Below are 22,241 nucleotides of genomic sequence, written 5' to 3' on the forward strand. Positions count from 1 at the left end.
ATAGTAATCCCTGGTTTACAAAAGAATTAAAAGTGAAGTGCAAAGAACGTGATAAAATTTATAAAAAAGCCAGGAGAACTCAGGACCTAAATCTGCTTGCTCTTTTTAGAATTAAGAGAAAAACTTAAAAGCTGAGTTGAATCATGCTCGTGAAGAATACTTAAAAACTATTCTTTCAAATCTTTCATATGGTTCATCTATTTGGAGTAAGCTTAAACATCTTGGACTAATTAAGTCTAACCCTTCATCACCGCTAAACTTTTTGATGCTCTTGAATTGAATGAGTATTACGCAAACATAGTAAGAAAACATCCACCTTGCAATAAAAATTTTGTTGATCTGCTGCCGATGGACTATTCAAGACAAGTCAATTGTTTATTCAAGTGGACCATGATTGACATTGTAGATGTTACTAAGGCATTGCATATTACTCTTTCAAAGTCTAAAGGAAAAAGTCCTGATGGATTGGATTTAAGATGGCTACGGGATCACCTTCCACAAATTTCACTGTTTCTTACTGCATTATTTAATAGATCTCTTGATACTGGAATATTCCCTGACATTTGGAAAGTTATTTTTATTATACCTTTGAATAAAACTTCACCGCCTAGATCTCCATCAGATACCCGACCTGTTGCAAATCTATCCCATCTGGCCAAAGTGTTTGAAAGAATCATTGCTAATCAAGTGATAACCTATCTGGAGGATAATGAGTTACTCGACCCTTTTCAATCTAGATTTAGGAAACATCACAACACACAATCAGCATTACTGAGGCTCACTGATGATATTAGGCAGGCGATGGACAAGAATAAACTTACCATAATAGTCTTATTTGATTTGAGTAAGGCTTTTGACTATGTTGACCCCAAGATCATACTGATTGCGTTATTTGAGCTTGGTTTTTCAATGGAAACAATTATCTGGTTTTTCTCCTACTTATCAAATCGCTCTCAGTCAATACTGAATAATCTTGGGACTCCAATTCAGCTCCTTAGAACTTCATCTGGTGTTCCTCAAGGTTCTGTGCTTGGTCCAATCCTGCTTTTAATTGTCATGAATTCTGTTGTCAGATGGCTAGTGTATTGTAACCATGGTCTGTTTGCTGATGACAAATATATTTATCTACATTTCTTTATGTATCAACTACAAGAGGCAGTCAGACAGGTCAACATTGATGCACAATCAGTTGCGGATTGGGCAAGGAAGCATGGCTTGGAGATAAACTTGTCCAAGACCAAAGCAATGATCTTGGGTTCAAATAGCAAGCTGAAACAACTGAGTAACTTTGATCTGCCACCTATTATTATAGATGGTGTCATAATTCCATATGTTGATACTACCAAGTGCTTGGGATTATACATCAGCAGGAACCTAAGTTGGAATCATCATGTCAAGCTAGTGGTTAGCAAAGTTAATTCAGCCTTGCATTCTCTCAAGGTTCGGAAGAACATTTTCTCAACTGACGTCAGGAAATTGTTAGTATCATCCACCATCTTACCACTTCTTGATTACTGTTCCATCGTATTAGTAGATTCAACATCTGAAAATGACTTGAAACTTCAACGTGCAATAAATTGCTCAATTAGGTTCATTTTTAATCTTAGAAAAGATGAGCATATAACACCTTATCAACGAGAATTGGGATGGCTTACTGTGAAATATCGTAGAATGTACTTCATGAGTTGTTACTTCTTTAAGCTACTTCAAGTTGGTAAACCCAAGTACCTACGAGATGCTTTTGTTGAGGAGACCGAAGTCAGACGTTCAGATAGGTTAGCAGCCAAAAACACTCTCTTTTCACGTTTCCGCATTTTGCTACGACCTTCATGGAGCGGTCATTCCAAGTGAGTGTAATACGATTGTGGGAAGAACTGCCTGAAGAGATTGTAAACTCATCTAGTCTTGAAGTGTTCAAAAATAAAATTTTTGACCATTTGTTGAATTTGGATTATTAATTTTGTTATTGTAAAGTGATAAGTTCTCTGATAATTACTGTTAGATTCTAAGTGTTAAATTCTCCAACTTTGTTCTTTTATCAGCTGTTATTAATTGAATAATTTATTGAGTATGTTAGTTGAATCAGATAAAATAAATATAAATTTTTATATTAGATCTTTATTATAGTTTATGTACTTATATAATTTTTCTATTATTATTGTATTTGTAATTCATATTGTATTTAAAATTGCCATTTGGCTTGTGCCTTGGCATTAATAAACTATCAATCAATCAATCAATCAATCAATCAATCTCTCTCTCTCTCTCTCTCTCTCTCTCTCTCTCTCTCTCTCTCTGTGTGTGTGTGTGTGTGTGTGTGTGTGTGTGTGTGTGTGTGTGTGTGTGTGTGTGTGTGTGTGTGTGTGTGTGTGTGTGTGTGTCGACCGGGTATGATTAAATTCAATTTGTAAACCTAAAATTGTAAACCTTATATGTTTTATCAATATACGTTGTTTAAATTAAATTCTGAAATTCATAATTATGTATAAAAATTTCCACAAAAGATAACCACACCGTTTTCCTATGTTCTTTTGGGTGCCCAGTCTTGTGGTTGAAAAATACCAGGACCGAAATAAATTTTAATAATCTATGTCCAAAATTTGGACGTAACAAAAAACGGTTGACCCTAAAGGCCATCTCTGCAACTTCCTGCTAATTCCGTTAATACATGGCCGTTTTTTTTTTTGAGCTCTTCAAGCTCAAAGTGGGCCCCCTTCAAAAATCTTGTCATAAACATTCTTTTCGCACATTTTGAAAGTTTTGAGTTTTGTTTTTTTCCAGACAAATAAAACTTTCGCGCATGATCATGGCAATCCCGACTTGAGCCAAAATTGAGCAACCTAATTTTGGCCATTCAATGGGAAATCCAAACTTAATTAATCATTAAATAATAGAATTTGGAACAGTTAATATTTATTGCTTAATGTCTATTTGATAGCAAATGCTAACATTGAAAATTTGTCATTTAAATAAAACAATTGTACATTGTCAAAATTGATTCGGTCTTAAAAAAAATTAATATATAATAATTTACAGTTAAATTTTTAATACTGATAATTTTAAACATTAAAATTTATAATATGACATTCAAAAGATACAAAACAATTTACACAGTCTAAAGTAATATAAGAACTTGACTTTTCCTTATTTTTTTATTTAGTAAAGATTTGTAAAAAATAGATCATTTTCATCAAACACAATATTAAATGACATAAATTATAAAAATAATATACCATCACACTCAGTCACCATACAGATTTAGCTTATAAGAATGATGTGATGTGCATTACCTTATCCGTCGTACGGCGTAGGGATTAGTGATCGGTCTGGCAAGCGCGCGGTTCGGGATCGAATCTCGGTTAGGGCAAATGCGATTTTCACTTTATTTCTATAATTAGTGAAAGTTAGGTCTAAAATAAGAGTGAAGTCGTCTCAATTTGCGTTAGCTCTACATCAAAATTGAAATAAATTAATTACCGTCAAAAAATTATTTTTTTATCTTTTCAACTAACTACTCATTTTATACAAAATAATTTAACCGTTTCATAGAATTTTATTATTTTATATTAGAGAATTCAATTTATTTGAAAATGGATTCTTAATACCAATTTGGTTTAACATATAACAATTAAATTCTAAATAGATTTTATAATCTACTTCTTTCAGTAAATGCTATAGTGGTGAATAAGCCTGGGCTTGCTTTGGCTTAAAAACTTGGGCCAGTCTTGGTTAACAAACTTGAGCTAGTCCTGGCACCCTGTTATCTCTCCAGACTTTGACTAAGGCTAGGCCAAAACTAGTTTAAAAACCAGAGCCAGAGTTTTACAACATTGCTCTTCCATGCCAAGCCTAGCCTCGTCGTAATCTCCTGACTGGGATACTGAATATGATACACTTAGACAATGTAACATCAGAAAGAATTTTTTTGTGGGTTTATAAAATTGTAATTGTTGAAGATTTTTTTATTTCTTCAAATACATTTAAGATTTAAATTTTATACGATAGATTTTTCCCTGAAATAAAGAAAATAACCTTCATAAATAGCTTTTACATTCTACAATACTTTCTCTCTAAATTTTTTCTTGTATAGAAGAGTATTTAGTGATAATTAATAAAGATTTATGAGAACCTAAATTCGAGTCTGTATGTTCTTAACTAATTGTCATCTGAACATAAACAAATAAGCTCGTATGAATTTTTGAAAACTTTTGAGCATCAATCAAATATCGCGAAATACTTATAAATAAAAAGTCTTGGTTTGAGTAACTCAATGTTAAAAATAAAAATTACCAAGTAAGTTGTTACATTTTAGAAAGTAAAAAAAACAATAAACGTCAGTTTTAATAAATACCGAATTTTAAATACAAAGTATCCAACTAGAGAGCTGTGATTCAATAAATCGGAATTAAAAAACAATGAAAAGTAAATTTTAAATGAAAAATAATAGAAGTTCTGATATATATATATATATATATATATATATATATATATATATATATATATATATATATATATATATATATATATATATACAGGGTGATTCAGAATTAGTGTCCGACCAAGAAAACTTGGATAGAAGAGGCGATTTTAAGCACAATTGCAAGAATAAAATTTTTCGAAATTCTCAATATTTTGGGAGTTATTGAGGATTGAAATAGACCAATCAGAGAGCTCGTTACAGATTTAAAGAAAGAAAAAAAGTACAATAAAATTTACCAAGCGAACTTCATAACGAATGATATTATTGACTTATTTATTTTAAAAATAATATAAGATGTTATTTCTTTTGTTTCGAATAAATAAAAACTTTAATATTTTTATTAGAGAAAATAAAATTATTTCGCACATTTCCTCGGGCTTACTCGAGTAATACAATTATGGTCTTAAAATTAGTATTGCTGGTTCTCCTGCTTATTGTCATGCAAGTTGTCTTGATGATTGTCCTACGGAGTGTTATGTAGAAAATCTTACTAAGTGTTCTGACGTTCAACAAGTATCTTAATTTCATCTAGTAAATCGGTGGGATTTATGGGAAAAATTATTCTCTACAAAAAAGTGATAACATCATTTTACCGTATCGTTAGCCAAAAAAAAAGTTGGAGCTGCGTCTCGGTTGAAAATTGCTATTCACTCCAAAAATTAAGTTTCCATTTCTGAAGTTCCACAAGTATCTCACTTTTATTAAATAAATAGGTAGGAATTATAGGAAAAATTATTCTCTACAAAAAAGTATTAAGATCATTTCACTGTATCTTTAGCCCAAAAAAAGTTGGAGCTGCATCTCGGTCGAAAATTGCTATTTACTCCAAAAATTAAGTTTTCATTGATGAAATTCCACAAGTATCTCACTTTTATTAAATGAATAGATAGGAATTATAGGAAAAATTACTCTACAAAAAAGTATTAAAATCATTTCACTGTATCTTTAGCCCAAAAAAAGTTGGAGCTTATGAGATACTTGTGGAATTTCAGAAATGAAAACTTAATTTTTGGAGTGAATAGCAATTTTCAACCGAGACGCAGCTCCAACTTTTTTTTTGGCTAACGATACGGTAAAATGATGTTATCACTTTTTTGTAGAGAATAATTTTTCCCATAAATCCCACCGATTTACTAGATGAAATTAAGATACTTGTTGAACGTCAGAACACTTAGTAAGATTTTCTACATAACACTCCGTAGGACAATCATCAAGACAACTTGCATGACAATAAGCAGGAGAACCAGCAATACTAATTTTAAGACCATAATTGTATTACTCGAGTAAGCCCGAGGAAATGCGCGAAATAATTTTATTTTCTCTAATAAAAATATTAAAGTTTTTATTTATTCGAAACAAAAGAAATAACATCTTATATTATTTTTAAAATAAATAAGTCAATAATATCATTCGTTATGAAGTTCGCTTGGTAAATTTTATTGTACTTTTTTTCTTTCTTTAAATCTGTAACGAGCTCTCTGATTGGTCTATTTCAATCCTCAATAACTCCCGAAATATTGAGAATTTCGAAAAATTTTATTCTTGCAATTGTGCTTAAAATCGCCTCTTCTATCCAAGTTTTCTTGGTCGGACACTCATTCTGAATCACCCTGTATATATATATATATATATATATATATATATATATATATATATATATATATATATTTATAAAGTTTGCAGTATAAACAGTAAATGCTAATGAATACTCTTTAAATTGTAAAGTACACAAGTGAAATACAATGACTACATAATGAATGAGTGTAGCGAGTTGAGTAGTGCAACTTCGCCATAGAAGGACATATCTATTCATATTTGGTCTCTCGTTTTGATCTGCTGCTGTGCTTAGTTACTCGGTTCCACGGTACAGAGATCTGCAATTTTGCATCCCTTTAAACTTTAGTTGCTGTACCCAGTACCTAGATATCAAGACATTTGCACGATAGCTCTTATACATTAATGCTGACTCCCGAGAAACGAATTCTACGAATTCCTGACCCAGTTGTCAGGTGTGCGTTCTGTAAGTAATAGATTCAACGACATGCCACGATGACGCTCAATCTCGGACGAGTGAATTTATTAAACCAAAAAATCGATTGTCATTACCGTATTGTTGTTAGTAAATAATTCGAGTAATAATAATAGTAATAATTCCAAAACTAAAAAATTAAAAAAAAAAACATTGAATACAAATCCAAATAATTATTTTTATTAACTTCCTGCTAAGAAAATTGAAAATATTCAAAAATCGGGAAGTTGTTGGTTTCACCCCGTTTTTCAAAAATCTAGTTATCATAAGATCTCGATGTTTTGAGGTCTTAAAAAGCTTCCCTGAATGTTTTCGCAATGATTTCCGTATGTCTGCATGTCTGTATGTGCATCTCAAAAAAATCTACAAATAAAAATTTTGTCAAATATGGTTTTTTTGGAATAACTTTTAAATAGCTTTATCGATCAATTCTAAAAACTAATAAGCTCTTTACTTAAAAAAAAGCACGTCGATCGCTGCCAGCCTGGTCAAAATCGGTTCATTTATTCAAAAGTTATTGCGGTTTGAAAATTCTAAATATAGTTTTTTATCAAGCTTCGATTAGATTTTTGAGCTTGGAGAGCTCAAAATAACTCGAAAATTATATTTCAGAACTCGAAGAGCTCAAAAACGTAAGAAGTGAAATTTCAAAAGCTTAAGTATGGAATAAGCGGGAATTTGCAGGGATGGCCTTAAGAGTCAACCGTTTTCCTCCTTTTTTTTTTTGTTTATTTTTGATTTACATGATTGAAATTATATGTGTGGTCTCATAAATCTGACCTATAAAGCATGATACGGGCATATCGTCATAACAGAGAGTATATCAAACCAGATATTTCCTGACTTAGCTCGACATGACCAATTTTATACGATCTATCAGAACTTATAAAAAATTATTTATGTCCATGTCAATGATTTTTTTTTTTTCACGGGCATGCATTAATATATTTGGTGATCATTATAAACGATCAAGTATGAGTATAACAACAGTACTATTAATATATAACCAATGATAAAGTAATTCATACAATTAAACACACAGAACAACTAATAAATAGCGAATGATAGCCACAATAAATGGAATAAAATAAAATAAATAATAAATGGCTCAAGGATATTATGTAGGTATTTTTAAAATTTTAAAAATCCAATGGCGCCGTCTGAGACGAAACAGACATAAATATTGATTTCGATATTTATTATCCTCTCAAAAGTATATTTCGAATTATAAAACCTTATTCGGGAGAATAGAGTCAAAGAAGGTTAATAAATAAAATAAACTGTTAGATATAGCGCAATAATCTGCATTAGAGATAAAGATATAAGTTATACGAATTGGGATCAATAATAGAGTAAAGACAATTAAATGGTTAGATGATTACTATTTTTGATCACGAGTACGGATAATCTCGAAAATTTACGGTATTGTTTTTGTGGTGAAACCCTTTGGAAATTTATTTTTATTATTATATATCTTGTAAATTATAACTTTTTCGTCATAACTAAAACTATTACATTTTTTTTTGTGCTTACTTAATAGCCGTCTTTTTTTTTAGTAGCAAGGTGTAATTAGTTCGAGTCAGCAATATGCAATTTTTAGTACATGAAAGACATGTGTGGTAAAACGGTATTTATATTATGGCAATTAGGTTTTCCCCGATAGTTTTTTTTTTTTTTTTTTTTTTTTTTTACCGAACAAACTCACGAGCTATAAACTCATTTTGTGTTACGCATGTTGACATGAAAGCAAATTAACTTTCTGAATTTTGATTCAAATGAATTACGAGTTTTTGGTTCAACAAATTTTAAAGTTGAAAAAACATTAAAAAATTGTAATGAAGTTTTTCTAAATTAACAACTGAGCACAAAAGTATAAATCATAACATTCATAACAATGACCACTTATTTCATCGTAAATATTCGATTTATAATCATCAGATTGTTCTGGGAACGAAAGAAACTTAACGTTATAAAATAAAACTGAAAAATCAATGTCATTGCACGGGAATTTTTAGTAGCGTATTCAGCTGAACATTGAGTCATTAGTGAGTTGAAATAAAGATCGATAAAAAAAATCGGGATGAATAAAACCAACAAATAACGAGCACCAAAAAAATTTACTTTTCATTAAAATCTAACGATTTGTTCCAATCGGTGGATATTGATCTATTTCGTCTACTGCTGGTGTAATTTGGTATACAATTTAATCTTACGCTTTGTTTGCTGCATTTTTTTTTTTTTTTTTTTTTTTCAGAATGAAGTAATAGCTGTCGCCCTAAGTGCTCTTTTGAGTCAGAGTGAAGTTCCACTTTCAACTTCCACCTCGCTGTAAGTATCATCATTTTTTTATACTTCATTTCCATTATTGGGACATTATTAAAATCCTAATTAATTTCTTATTAAATTTCATAAAAATTTTATTCTTTATTTTTTGCACATTGACGCTCTAATTTGCAAATTATTTTATTCGAAATTTTGTAATATTTTTTTTGATATTTTTAATATCAATAATCCAAATACATATCATTTTGGTAACTTCCATAAATATATTTAATTACATCTGTGACAGATTTTGAATTAATTTTGAGATAAGGAAATTTTGAATTAATTGTCTTTCTGCATAAATAGACAATTTTCGGAAATTGAATAAAATAATGTGTTAATTATAGCGTCTACATATTCTTTTTATGCTTTTAAATAAAAAATCAGTTGGATTTCACAGTCATTTCGGTAAAAACCTCACTCACTGATTGAATCCGTAAACGAAATATCTATGCGCATGTGCGTGAGTATATACACTGGTTGAATCAGTATAATTCCACGGGTTAATTTTTAGGGAGTGTTCAGATCACTTTTGTTTTTTTATTTTGCATAATATCACAATAAAAACTCAAATTTTTACTTTCACAGTTTTTTAATAGCAAAAAAATTATAAAAATCGATAAATTTCTACTTTATTTAATGAGCTCGTATCTTAACTTGTATCTTAATCCTTAAAAAAGAATAAATAATGTGTATGGGGCGGTTATACGAAAAAATTATACAGGGTGTCTCTGAAGTGGCGGGAGTAATTGTTGGGGTCGATAGAGAAAAAAATACTGAATCGAAAGTTCCTGAGCCAAAAATTTTTTTGGGCCATAGAATTTGAGTTATGAATTAAAAACGATAGCCAATCAGAAGCGCGCTATTCGAGAAATGAAAATGAGCGGGGAAGTAGAGGAGACGCGAGAGTGAGATGCTGCAATAGCAGCTTACTCGCTCACACAAAGCCGAGCATGAGAGGGGATTGTGACGCTATGAGCCGAGTACGTAAGTGTGAATGAGTGGATGTATGAGGTCGCAAGCGGACGGCTTAATGTATGAGTGTGTGTCCGTGTATCGCAGCATTATTGGAGGCGTTGTAACGCTGAATTAAAGCTAACCGGGTACTCTAAGACAGAGGAAAAATTTTAATTTTTATTTTTATTCGAAAAAATTTAATAAAAAAATAAAAAGGCCCAAGATTTAACCAGACCCACAGAAACGGAGAGTAAATTTTTAATTCTCATTTATTTTGCTGGGGATTATTTTCAAATACAAAAAAAAAAAAAAGGCTAAGATTCAACTGGAATCCAAAAAGAGATGGATGAAAAAATTTTATTTTTTATTTTTAATCAGCAAAATTATTTTTCTTTAAAAAAGAGCCCAATCTCGACTGGAGCAAGAAAAATGATTGAAAAATTTTATTATTAATTTTCAATCAACAAAATTATTTAAAAAAAAATAGTCCGCAGACTCAACCGGACCCAAACAAACAGATAGATAGTTTTAATTACTTATTTATTTTGATGGGAATTATTTTAAAAACGAAGAAAATCGCCCAAGACTCGACCGGACCCAAAAAAAAAAAAAAAAATAAATTGAAAAATTTTGTTTTCATTTTCAATCAGCCAAATTAATTTCTTTTCGAAACAAGGCCCAATCTCAAACAGACTAAGAGAAACTAATTAAAAAATTTTATTTTTATTATTAATCAAATATTATTTAAAAAAGAAAATAAGCCACAGACTTAACCGGACTTAAACAAACGGATAGAAAATTTTTATTACTTACTTAATTTGCTGGAAATTATCTTTAAAAACGAAAAAAATGCCCAAGACTCCATCAGACCGAAAGGGAGATGAATAAAAAAATTTTACTATTCATTTTTAATCATCATAATTAACTTTTTTATAATAAAAGGCTCAATTTCGACCGGACCCAGAAAAAATGATCCAAAAATTTTATTTTTTATTGTTGATCATCAAAACTAATTAAAAAAACAAATGAGGCCCTAGACTCAACTGGACCCAAACAAACGGATAAATAATTTTTATTACTTATTTATTTTGCAGGAAATTATTTTTGAAAACGATAAAAATGCCCTAGACTCGACCAGACCCGAAATAAAATAAATTGAAAATCTTTGTTTTTCTATTTTTAATCAGCAAAATTATTTTCCTTTGAAAAAGGGCCTGATCTCGACTGGAGCAAGAAAAAATAATTGAAAAGTTTTATAATGAATTTTTAATCAACAAAATTTTTTAAAAAAGAAAATAGGCCCCAGACTTAACTGGACCCAAACAAACGGAAAGAAAACTTTTATTCCTGTTTTTTTGTTGGGAATTATTTTTCGAAACAAAAAAATTGCCCAAGACTCGACCGGACCCGAAAAAGATAAATCGAAAAATTTTATTTCTAAATATTAATTAACTAAATTATTAAGAAAAAAAAAAATAGACCCAAGACGCAGCAGGACCCAAATAAACGGATAGAAATTTTTATTACTTGATCACCAAGATTAATTTTCCTTGAAAAGAAAGGCCCAATCTCAAACAGACTTCGAATAACTGATTGAAAAATTTTATTATCAATTATTAATTAACAACATTATTCTTAAAAAAAAATTAATAGGCCCCAGACTCAATCGGACCCAAACAAACGGATCGAAAACTTTTATTTCCCATTCATTTTGCTAGGAATTATTTTTAAAAACGAAAAAATGCCCAAGACTCGACCAGAGCCAAGAATAGAAGAATGCAAAAAAATTTATTTTCTCTTTTCAATAACAAACAAAAATTTATTGAACAAAAATCAGCCTAATCTTGACAAGACGATAAAAAACTGATTGAAAAATTTATTATCAATTATTAATTGACAAAATTATTTCAAAAAGAAAATAGGCCCCAGACTCAACCGGACCAAAACGAACAGATAGAAAATTTTTATTACTTATTTCTTATGCTCGGAATAATTTTTGAAAACAGAAGGAATTGCCCAAGACTCAACCGGACCCAACCAAACGGATGGAAAACTTTCATTTCTCATTTATTTTGCTGGGAATTATTCTGTAAAATAATTTTTCAATTAATCGTCAGGTAAAATGTCAAAAATAAATTAAAACAAACATTGAACTCAAGTCCCAATAATTTTGATATTTTAATTAAAATTATTTTTTAATTAATTGACAGGTAAAATGTCAAATAAGGAATTGAAAAAAAATCGCTCTCGAGTCCTGATAATTTTGATATTTTTATTAAAATTATTTATCAGTTAATTAACAGGTAAAATGTCAACTAATAAATTAAAAAAAAAAATTGAACTCAAGTCCGAATAATTTTGATATTTTAATTGAAATTATTTATCAGTTAATTGACAGGTAAAATGTAAAAAAATATACTAAAAAAAAAATCGCTCTCGAGTCCTGATAATTTTGATATTATTATTAAAATTATTAATCACTTAATCAACAAGCGAAATGTCAAATGATAAATTAAAAAAAAAAATTGAACTCAAGTCCGAATAATTTTGATATTTTTAATAGAATTATCTATCAGTGAATTAACAGGTAGAATGTCAAATTATAAATTAAGAAAAAATTGAACTCAAGTCCGAATAATTTTGATATTTTTATTAGAATTATCTATCAGTGAATTAACAGGTAGAGTGTCAAATTATAAATTAAGAAAAAATTGAACTCAAGTCCGAATAATTTTGATATTTTTATTAGAATTATCTATCGGTGAATTAACAGGTAGAATGTCAAATTATAAATTAAGAAAAAATTGAACTCAAGTCCGAACAATTTTGATATTTTTATAAAAATTATTTTTTAATTAATTGACAGGTAAATAAATAATAAATTAAAAAAAAAAATTGAACTCAGGTCCTGATAATTTTGATATTTTAATTAAAGTTGTTTATCAATCAATTGACTGTTAAAATCCTGAATAATAAATTAAAAATAAATCGCACTCATGTTCTCATAATTTTGATCTTATAATTGAAATAAATTTCTAATGAATTGACGGGTAAAATCCCAAGTATCAAATTAAGTAGTAATCGCACCCAAGCCCTGATAATTTTGATATTTTAATTTAAATTATTTATCACTTAATTGATAGGTAAAATGTCAAATGATAAATTAACAAAACATTGAATTCAAGTCCTTATAATTTTGATATTTCAATTTAAATATTCTTTTTATTCACTGACAGGTAAAATGTCGAAGAAAATATGAAAAAGAAATGGCATTCACGTTTTAGTAATTTTGATATTTTAGTTTCCCTTTTTCTTAGCAAAGAAATCATTTCAAAAAAATCTACAGGTGTTTCGGCAGTTCAAGGATAACTTTACTTTAATGTTATTAGTTTGCATTCACATCATTACACTTTACTCCTTTTATTAAGCAATTAAGATTCCAGTTGAATCTTAGCCTTTTTTTTTTTTTTGTATTTGAAAATAATCCCCAGCAAAATAAATGAGAATTAAAAATTTACTCTCCGTTTCTGTGGGTCTGGTTAAATCTTGGGCCTTTTTATTTTTTTATTAAATTTTTTCGAATAAAAATAAAAATTAAAATTTTTTCCTCTGTCTTAGAGTACCCGGTTAGCTTTAATTCAGCGTTACAACGCCTCCAATAATGCTGCGATACACGGACACACACTCATACATTAAGCCGTCCGCTTGCGACCTCATACATCCACTCATTCACACTTACGTACTCGGCTCATAGCGTCACAATCCCCTCTCATGCTCGGCTTTGTGTGAGCGAGTAAGCTGCTATTGCAGCATCTCACTCTCGCGTCTCCTCTACTTCCCCGCTCATTTTCATTTCTCGAATAGCGCGCTTCTGATTGGCTATCGTTTTTAATTCATAACTCAAATTCTATGGCCCAAAAAAATTTTTGGCTCAGGAACTTTCGATTCAGTATTTTTTTCTCTATCGACCCCAACAATTACTCCCGCCACTTCAGAGACACCCTGTATATATATATATATATATATATATATATATATATATGTTTATCGAATATGGCTTTTGCGGACATTTTTTAAACAGATAATTTTTTTACATATAAAATCATTTTAATGCGTTATAAATTCATGTATGCGATACTTTTTCTGAAATTGCAAATCACTCTGATAGTAATAAATAAACAATCGCGTGGGGGTGTCGGGGCACCCCATCGTTGAGATTTACTTTATCACCTATACTTGATCGCATGTCTATTGCGTCAGATATCAACTCTTGACGCGTGGGGTACTATCAAAATTTAGTCTTTTGTAGAATGAAAAATAAATTACGGAAAAATTTATACATTTTGTCAATTCAACTAATGACATGAAAATCACTGAATGAAGTATGTATAATGTAAATTGTCTTACAATCACATGATGCATTAAAAAAAATTTTTTTTTGAATGCTTTAAGTAAACAAATATAGTCTGCATAAGCCATAGTGTATGAAGATAGATGTAATTGATACAGTAGATCTAACAGAAAGAATGAAGTCGATTAGAAATCATCGTTCTAGTAATTCCTAATCTTTCCATTACAATTCAACACAGTTTGCTCCTTTGAACGATATGGTTATACGCTTCATATGAAAAGCAAATTTGTACTGTGTATTTAAGAATTCTATATGTTCATTTTGTAACATCTTTTACAAAAATGTCTACAAATTCTAAATATATGTTTTCATAGAACATACATAGAATCTTAAAAATATATTACTTTCCGTACTAATTTTATGTATGGTACTTAATTCTATTATATGAGAATATTTTTATAGAACGTTTCGGCTGTTCGAAAGGAACAATAAATTTCAATAAAAAAATCGTCCTGTTGGAATCCAACCGTAACAAAAAGTTACTTATTCTCACGTCACTGTGCATTATATAATAAATTCCGGTAATTTGAAATTATCAAATTAATCGAATCTATTTTTCGCGATTGACGGTTGAAATAAACTAGTTTTTCTGGTCGTTAATAAATTTCAGTCACCTTTAGTTATTACGGTGACATATGAGTACACATTGTGTTATTAAGATTAAAAGAAAAAGATCATTTTTGCATCCATTATAAGCGATAAGTTAAAGTTATGTTCTTTTTTTGTTTTTCCAGCGAACACTTGAAAGCAATACGTTCTCTTTTATAGATTTAATAAGGAAATTGATTGTCTTGATCCACGATAAAATTGTCGTAGTTTAAATAAATTTTTAGTGAAACAAAAATAAATATTTCGGTTATACTACGTTTTTCTTTTAAGATTAAATTAGGAATCCGACTTTTTGCTGACGCTAAATCACGCCGTCAGTTGATAGAAAAAATAAAATATTAATCTGAGTTATTATTATACAGAATAAAGATATGTTGACATTTCCTATTTTAACAGTATTCTCAAGTAGAACTTAATTATAGAACAGGTACGAATTGATAAATAATATGTTATTTGTCTAAAAATCATGATTTATGAAAACGAAAATCGTAATTATTTTTAATAACTGAGTCGTTGCTCAATACTGATCTAAATAAATTGTTTCGGATTTTTTTTTTTCCTTTAGTTTATCAACTAGTAACGAAAATACATAACTTGTTTATAAATGAAACAAACGTACTATCACGTGGGGTGTTATACATATGATAAAAAAGTCTATAAAAACCATGCAAGATATATGGAAAAGTTTGTATGTACTATAAGTATATACATTTTAGAATGCTTCTCATATCATATGATCCATAACGATGTTTTATAAATAATATAAACGAGGTCCTGATATCATAAATTCTATTCCAGAAATACATTGTATATTGTACATAAAAATGTGGGATAAATATTAAAACAACCTTTTGCAGCTCAAACGTCCTTATCAGTTCCAACAATCATCTTACTGTTCAAGTTAATTCTAAATCCAAATTTTTCTACTTGAGTGTTACTATCCAATAAAATACAAATTTTTGGAATTTTACCTTGGGACAAAATCAATCAAATTTTACCCTCAGAGATATTAAAATTTTAATTGTCTACTCTTCGATGGAAAATTAGTTTTTTATTCACGAATTCGTATATAGTTTAACGAGCACTCATAATTCTGTATGAAAATTTGAGGAATATAAAAAAAAATCACACGGTATTTTTAACAAAATTCACTTTTCTAATGAATACTTAAAATTTGAGTTATTATTTTGGGACGAATCATAAGCTTAAATTTGTCTACAAGAGAAAGTAGAGCATGTAATTGCAAAAATTATTCCATATATTTATTTTTTAGCCCTCTAAATACTGATATTAACTATTTTTCTATAAAAAATGGCCAATTTTTACGTTTCATCCTCATACATATCGTTTTTATTTTTTCAACATGAGTACAAATTTTTTTATAACAAATATTAATATTTTAAGTTCTAATAATACTCTGAGCAAATAACAGAAAATTAAATAATCTTATTTTGGCAATCTTATAAAAGTTACATTAACTTTAAAAGCCGATAGAAAACATTATTATAACACTTAAATAGAAATCATAAATAAAAAGTTATCTCTTAATGCATCATTTTTTATCCCCAGCTTTAAGGATGATTATCATTGACAACACAATTCAACTATAAAATAGAAAAATTATGCTACTTGTGGTGCGTTATTATTATCTTTTTGGACAATTTTCGTAAGATTAAATTTCACAGGTTGGTTGTTGATTACTTTAAGTTTGGTCGTAGATTTTATCTGAGACTTAAATTGATTTGATACCCAGGTTTTAATTGATTGTCTTGAGCGATTTTGCAAACATGGATATTTTTCTTGAAGATCGTCAATTTCATTTAACGGAGGTAAAGTACCAGCATGCAAATATTGCCGAAACGCCGAAGATACAATGTTAAGTTCGTTAGAAGTCCATCGTTTGCGTTGAACTTTACCTGGAAATTGAACGATTTTTAAATTTACATTAAAAAAAAGAACAGTTTGAAACCTATCATGATAGCAAAATCTTAAACATTATAACTTGAATAGAAATCATATTATCTACTGTACCAGGAGTTAACTGCCCGTTCTTTTTTCCAACTTTGAAATCAGCTGTCATACGTACTACTGGAGAATTACTGAGCTCAGAATTTTCATCGAATTCCATATTTCTTATAGGTGACAGTTGTGAATCAATAATATTTTTATCGTCTCCAATTGCTTTTATTTCATGCAAGCAGCCAGGTTTTGGAGAATAAGCAGAAGATTCCCTAGGATTTTCATCTAAATCATCTTCATTTACTTTGTCTGAGATAACAATATAGTCACTAACGTCATCGATAAGATCATCATCTCCTTCTTCTTCATCATCATCAATAGGACCTTGAACTGCTTCCAGAACTTTTGCTACTTGAACAATTGTTTTAGACTTAGTCGGTTGTTGGTAAAAATCACGGTGGATTTTTTCGGAATGACCCATATGATTCATGACATCACCAAGGGCCTTATCATTCAACTCTAATTCCATACATTTAGTAGCAACATGCTTACGAAGACCAGTTCCTCGGAGTAATTCTGGTTTCTCAGCTCCACAAGCGACCGAATATAATCTCATTTCCTTGCAAATATTAACTACTCTGATACGATCATCAACATTATTTGGTAATCCGAATAAGTACTCATTTCTGGGAGGTACATTTGCACTTATTCGATGCCGAATCAATAAACCAATTTCTTTTATTATATCTCCACCAGCAATTACAGCAACAGTACGATTTTTTTTTCCTCTGATCGCAACTCTAAAAAATTTCTGAGCAATTTTTTTACCACTTTCATCTAACAAATTAAACTCTTCGAGATCTTTTTTTATCAATGCACTCGATACGACTAAAATCACTAATAAGAATATTTTGTATATCTCCAACTCTTCTACGATTAAATACTAAAAGAAAAGCGGAAACCAGCTTCAACCCATTCAGCCATTCTAGTAAATTAAATGATTTTTCTAAAATTTTAAAACATCTTTTACGTTCAGTTTTCAAATAATAAATCAGTCGTCCAATATCTTCAGTCATTGGTAGCATAACTATTTTTGTCTCTTAATTTTACTTTGACCCTCCATGGCAATTTTATTAATAGAATCTGGTACTTCATTTTTATAAACTTTCTTAAATCTTATAACTCTATCTAAGCCATCTTTATCATTTTTTTGCCAATTCACTCTCGTAAATTTTTCTTATATGTTTTAAATAAGTAACTAGATTTAAGGCTGAAGAAGGTGCGCCGCAATTATTCTCCATTCGGTTTATTCTTGCGACTATTTCAATTGCTTTCACTATAGTGTCAATATATTCTGGTGCAAGAAGTGAGGCAAGATCCTCTACTTGTGAATTTATTTGTTTAGCTGCAAATAATAAGCGACCCACCAATCGTAATCTGGCTCGTATCATGTTATGCTGGTAATGTGGTGTATATTTTATACACAATTTATTACCGTATAAAATGACAAGCCAATCATATCTGATTAACCGTACAATTACGTCTTCATGAAAAACCGGAAATATAACGAGACTCAGCGTATCACTTGCTGTAGCATGAATACGTCCTTCTACGTAGCGACCAAGAAATTTATACGATTGTGATCCATTTGTTTTTGCGTTTATACAAACTGCATAATGCTTGTACGAATTAGCTTTAGTTACAGTTTTAAGACACTTAGGACAAGTTGTATAGTCATTTGCAGGTTTGTTATCTAATTTTGGACGACGACTGACTAGAAGAAGTCCAGTATTATAATCAGGGTGGGTGTTATGCATCGCACGTCCGTTATCTCGATAAATTTCTATTAATTTCTTCCTTTCTTTTGTACCTGCAAAAATAATTAGAGTGTTTATGACTGCAGAACAATTTTTACGGGTTTCATTTAAAAATAACGGTATATATAGTTAATTTTGATTTAATATCATGGTAATAATCACAGTTAAGATAATCTTATGCATAATCATAAACACATCATGAGTAAAGATTTTAAAAAGCTGTAAGACTCAGACAATTGAAATCTGTTTTGAGTTAAATAGCCAATATATAAGAAATAAGATAAAAATATCTTCAAGAATTACTTTTCAACTATTATAAAAAGAATTTTAGGAGTTATGATAGAAAAAATAAATCTTGGTATTTAATAAAATTCTATTTATAATTACTACTAACCTTTTGGAGTATTCTTAAGTTGTTGTGCCTCTTCGAGATCTTTATGGACCGTTTCAATATGGCGAGGTAACTTGATTACTAATTTGTGACAGTAAATACAAAAATATTTTTTTTTCCACCGTGGCTTGTGCAGAACGTCACCAGTTTCTTTGTTAGTGATAAAAATACTTTCTGCATTTAATTTCGAGTTATCACAAGATCCTTTTGACGGAAGAGGTATCTTAATAGATGATGAATTACTTATTATTATATTTTGTGTACTTGAAGCACACGGCGATGAATTTGTCAGTTTATCTTCGAATCCAATACTTTTATTATTGAAAGTTGCTGGTAATCCAGTGATTTCAGTTGAATCATCTGCCATAGTCGAGGAATGCGTTATTTTTTTAGGGTCATAATCAACATCACTCGAGTTTTTATCAGTCACGTTATATCCCGATAAAACTGAATTGATATTATCTGAGTTATATTCATTAGGGTGGTGTTCTAACTGTGGAATCGATAAATTCTGATTATCATCAATAACGTTGATGCTAGAATCTCGTATAATTTCGACAGTTTCACTGTTCAATTGTGACGACAGAATACTCTCCAATTGATCAGAAATCTGTGATATATTAAAAAGTAACAAATATAATAAGTTATATCTTAGTAATTCATACATGCTAACCACTTAAAGTACACTACCTCATAATTGGAGTTATATTGAGACAAATCTGAATCGTCATAGTTTGCTTCATCAATAATGGGAATTATAACTGCATCTATTAATTCATCTTCCGGAGAAGTGAACTGTGCAGATAAATAATTGTTGTTAACTTCAAAATTAAATTCTTTTTGAAAAATACGATCAAAATTATTCTGTAAAAAAAGAAAAAGTAAACTTTATACGACAAATGATCGTGATATTGGTTTGCATAAGCTAATGAGCCGTTTTTTTGTTAAATATTATTGGAGTAAACATATGGAAAACATATCAAATCGGAATTATTGTAAATACTAAATTCTGAACTCAAGAGTCTTAAAATATTTTAAACAGCATAGAACACATTATTCATTAGTGATGAATACTTAATTATGATAACTTCAAGAATTATGGATTATCAGGCATTCGTGTCGATATTACAATAAAAAGATTTCGGGCAAAAATTAGACCAAGCTAATGCTAAAACTACGTGAATAAAAAAAAATTAAAGATGAAATTATACACTAAATATAAAAGTAGCAACAGAATATGAATAATTATAATAAACTCTTGAACTAGGCGTCCATAATATATTTGAGCTATCACAAACCTCATTCGGTTGTAGAACTTTATTTAAATTATCAACTTCTTTATCAGATTTATATTTAATTTTGATATCCTGATTTTCTACTTGAATATTTGGATTTATACTAGGATTGAATAATGCATCACATAATGACGAGTTATCTAAGACTTGATCAGTCTTAATATCATTCATATCAGTAGTACAGTCGATTGTTATCTGGCCATTTGATTGTAGATTATAATTGGTATTATTTACGATGTTATGGACTACTTCACTACTTTGCAAATTTTGATCATCTAGACCATCAACAAGCGCTGCCATCATCTATAAAGTATTGATACAATTTTTAGTGAAATAAAAGTTAGTTTATTGTACGGCAAATTACTAAATTTGAATGACTTAATCCAAAAAAATTTATTAAATCTATAAATAGAAAATAACTAACCTCATTATTTTGAGGCATATCGTTTAAGCTTACACTTTTATCAAGTTCAGAATTTTTGATAATCGAGATGTTTTGTCTTTGTTCTTCATTATCCAAATCAATGATCATTTTCGGTATTGTATTTGCCATATTCAAAACGGAATCTTGACTAATATCACTTTTAGTCTGCTCAGTGATAGAAATGTTTAGAATGCTTGAAGAAAGTTTTGTACATAGAGGTTCGAATAACGCTGAATCGTCAACTGTACGATTTACAACCTTAAAATTTGTAAAATGTCATTACAGTGAAGTTTATTATAGTATCAACAAATTGATCAGATAATAATCAAAGATAATACAAACCTTTATATAACATTGACTTAGGTTTGATTCTGACTGGAAATTTTGATCGTTTAAATGGAGTTTTTCAACAAATTCAGGATCATTATCATCTTGAAAATTTTTTTCTGTTTTTTCTGCCTGAAATCACATTTTGGATCTCCGGGTGAATGTTCTCTTAAGATCGATCGGACATTTTCATTTCCAGTAAACATTGTAGATTTTAGGTTTCTATCGAAACGTTCAAGCAAAACTATAGGCATCTGCGATTTACAAAGAAAATCCGGATTTAATGAATTTTTGATAATTTCAGAACCACTTTTTTTTCTTTTTTATTTGACTTCTTTGACAACATTTTGTCATTAAGTCGTTTTATTCGTACGAACGGCACATTAAAGGTCAACATTTTGCTTGTATGCATTAGACAATAATAATCTGCAATAAAAAAAGTTGATCGATTAAATATTTACAACATCCAACATATATTTTACTAAGAAAATAATTAATCAAATATTGGATGTCCATCATCACAATTGAACCACGAAAGTTTCAAGCTTATCGTCCAACTTCATGGCAAGTTTTCAATTTAATATTGATTTTTCTCAATTATCTGTAGTAAATCCTTTACATACTTACAAAAATAACTTCTATCGATCCTTTTAATACAAAATAGGTATTAATAACTATAAACTTGTTTCTATAATTAAATCATCATTGTAGATTTAAAAAAACGGATTAATTTCTAATTTAACCAAGACACAATCACTGACACTTGTAATCTATCCATATATTTTTTTTTCTTTAACTATGTTTCTTGTGAGCCAGGTTAGAGTGGTCTTTTTTTTCTATTTTGACCATCAAACATACGGTAGATGTCTCTGCTGCAGAATTCAGCCGTAGTTTTGAATCTCAGCAAAATCATATTTATTTATAATTTACTTATAAAAGCAATAATGCTAGCAACTTTTTCCTGGTTAAATGTCAATATTTATAATATTTCTAATACGAATATTTATTAGTCGCATAGATTTCATCGTTCTAACGCGGGAAATAAATTTGAATTAGCATATCAATTTCTGTTCATTTGCTTAGAATTAAAAATAAATTATCAAAATGTAGTATTTATTTATACACAATTATAGTTATATATTTATTTAAGAACGGGAGCCTATATTGAGACATGACTACTTATAAATTTACAGGAAAATATTTGTTCAGAGCAACTAATA

At 29.4% G+C, this 22,241-nt stretch overlaps 2 protein-coding genes across 3 annotated transcripts in view; one reads left to right on the forward strand and one right to left on the reverse strand.

Annotated features, from left to right (window-relative positions):
- The window catches only part of Gycalpha99b (guanylate cyclase 1 soluble subunit alpha 2), a 100,799-nt gene that overhangs the window by 19,512 nt on the left and 59,046 nt on the right, over positions 1-22,241 (forward strand). For both annotated transcript variants that reach the window (XM_074244091.1, XM_074244093.1), the window contains exon 3: positions 8,764-8,837. In XM_074244091.1, coding sequence (XP_074100192.1) covers positions 8,764-8,837 — 74 coding nt within the window. The remainder of the gene's footprint in view (positions 1-8,763; positions 8,838-22,241) is intronic.
- Positions 16,198-21,143, reverse strand: LOC141528403 (uncharacterized). The gene is made up of 8 exons (XM_074244451.1): positions 21,037-21,143; positions 20,695-20,952; positions 20,274-20,573; positions 19,666-19,839; positions 18,979-19,585; positions 17,982-18,637; positions 16,840-17,710; positions 16,198-16,724 (listed from the first exon to the last, which is right to left on the reverse strand). The coding sequence occupies exons 2-8, from the start codon at positions 20,821-20,823 to the stop codon at positions 16,429-16,431; spliced, it is 3,033 nt and encodes a 1,010-aa protein (XP_074100552.1). The 5' UTR covers positions 20,824-20,952; positions 21,037-21,143; the 3' UTR covers positions 16,198-16,428.

Source organism: Cotesia typhae, unplaced genomic scaffold (genome assembly GCF_013202065.1).
Source record: "Cotesia typhae breed Kobodo isofemale line unplaced genomic scaffold, CoteBio_Ctyphae contig_43, whole genome shotgun sequence".
NCBI lineage: Eukaryota > Metazoa > Arthropoda > Insecta > Hymenoptera > Braconidae > Cotesia > Cotesia typhae.

Coding starts and splice junctions, on each gene's coding strand:
- LOC141528403 (XM_074244451.1), bottom strand. CDS start 20,823: ATGGCAAATACAATACCGAAAATGATCATTGATTTGGATAATGAAGAA. Junction 18,638..18,978: donor ACTTAAGAATACTCCAAAAG/GTTAGTAGTAAT, acceptor TTATTTTTGCAG/GTACAAAAGAAAGGAAGAAA. Junction 16,725..16,839: donor GAACGGGCAGTTAACTCCTG/GTACAGTAGATA, acceptor TTCAATTTCCAG/GTAAAGTTCAACGCAAACGA.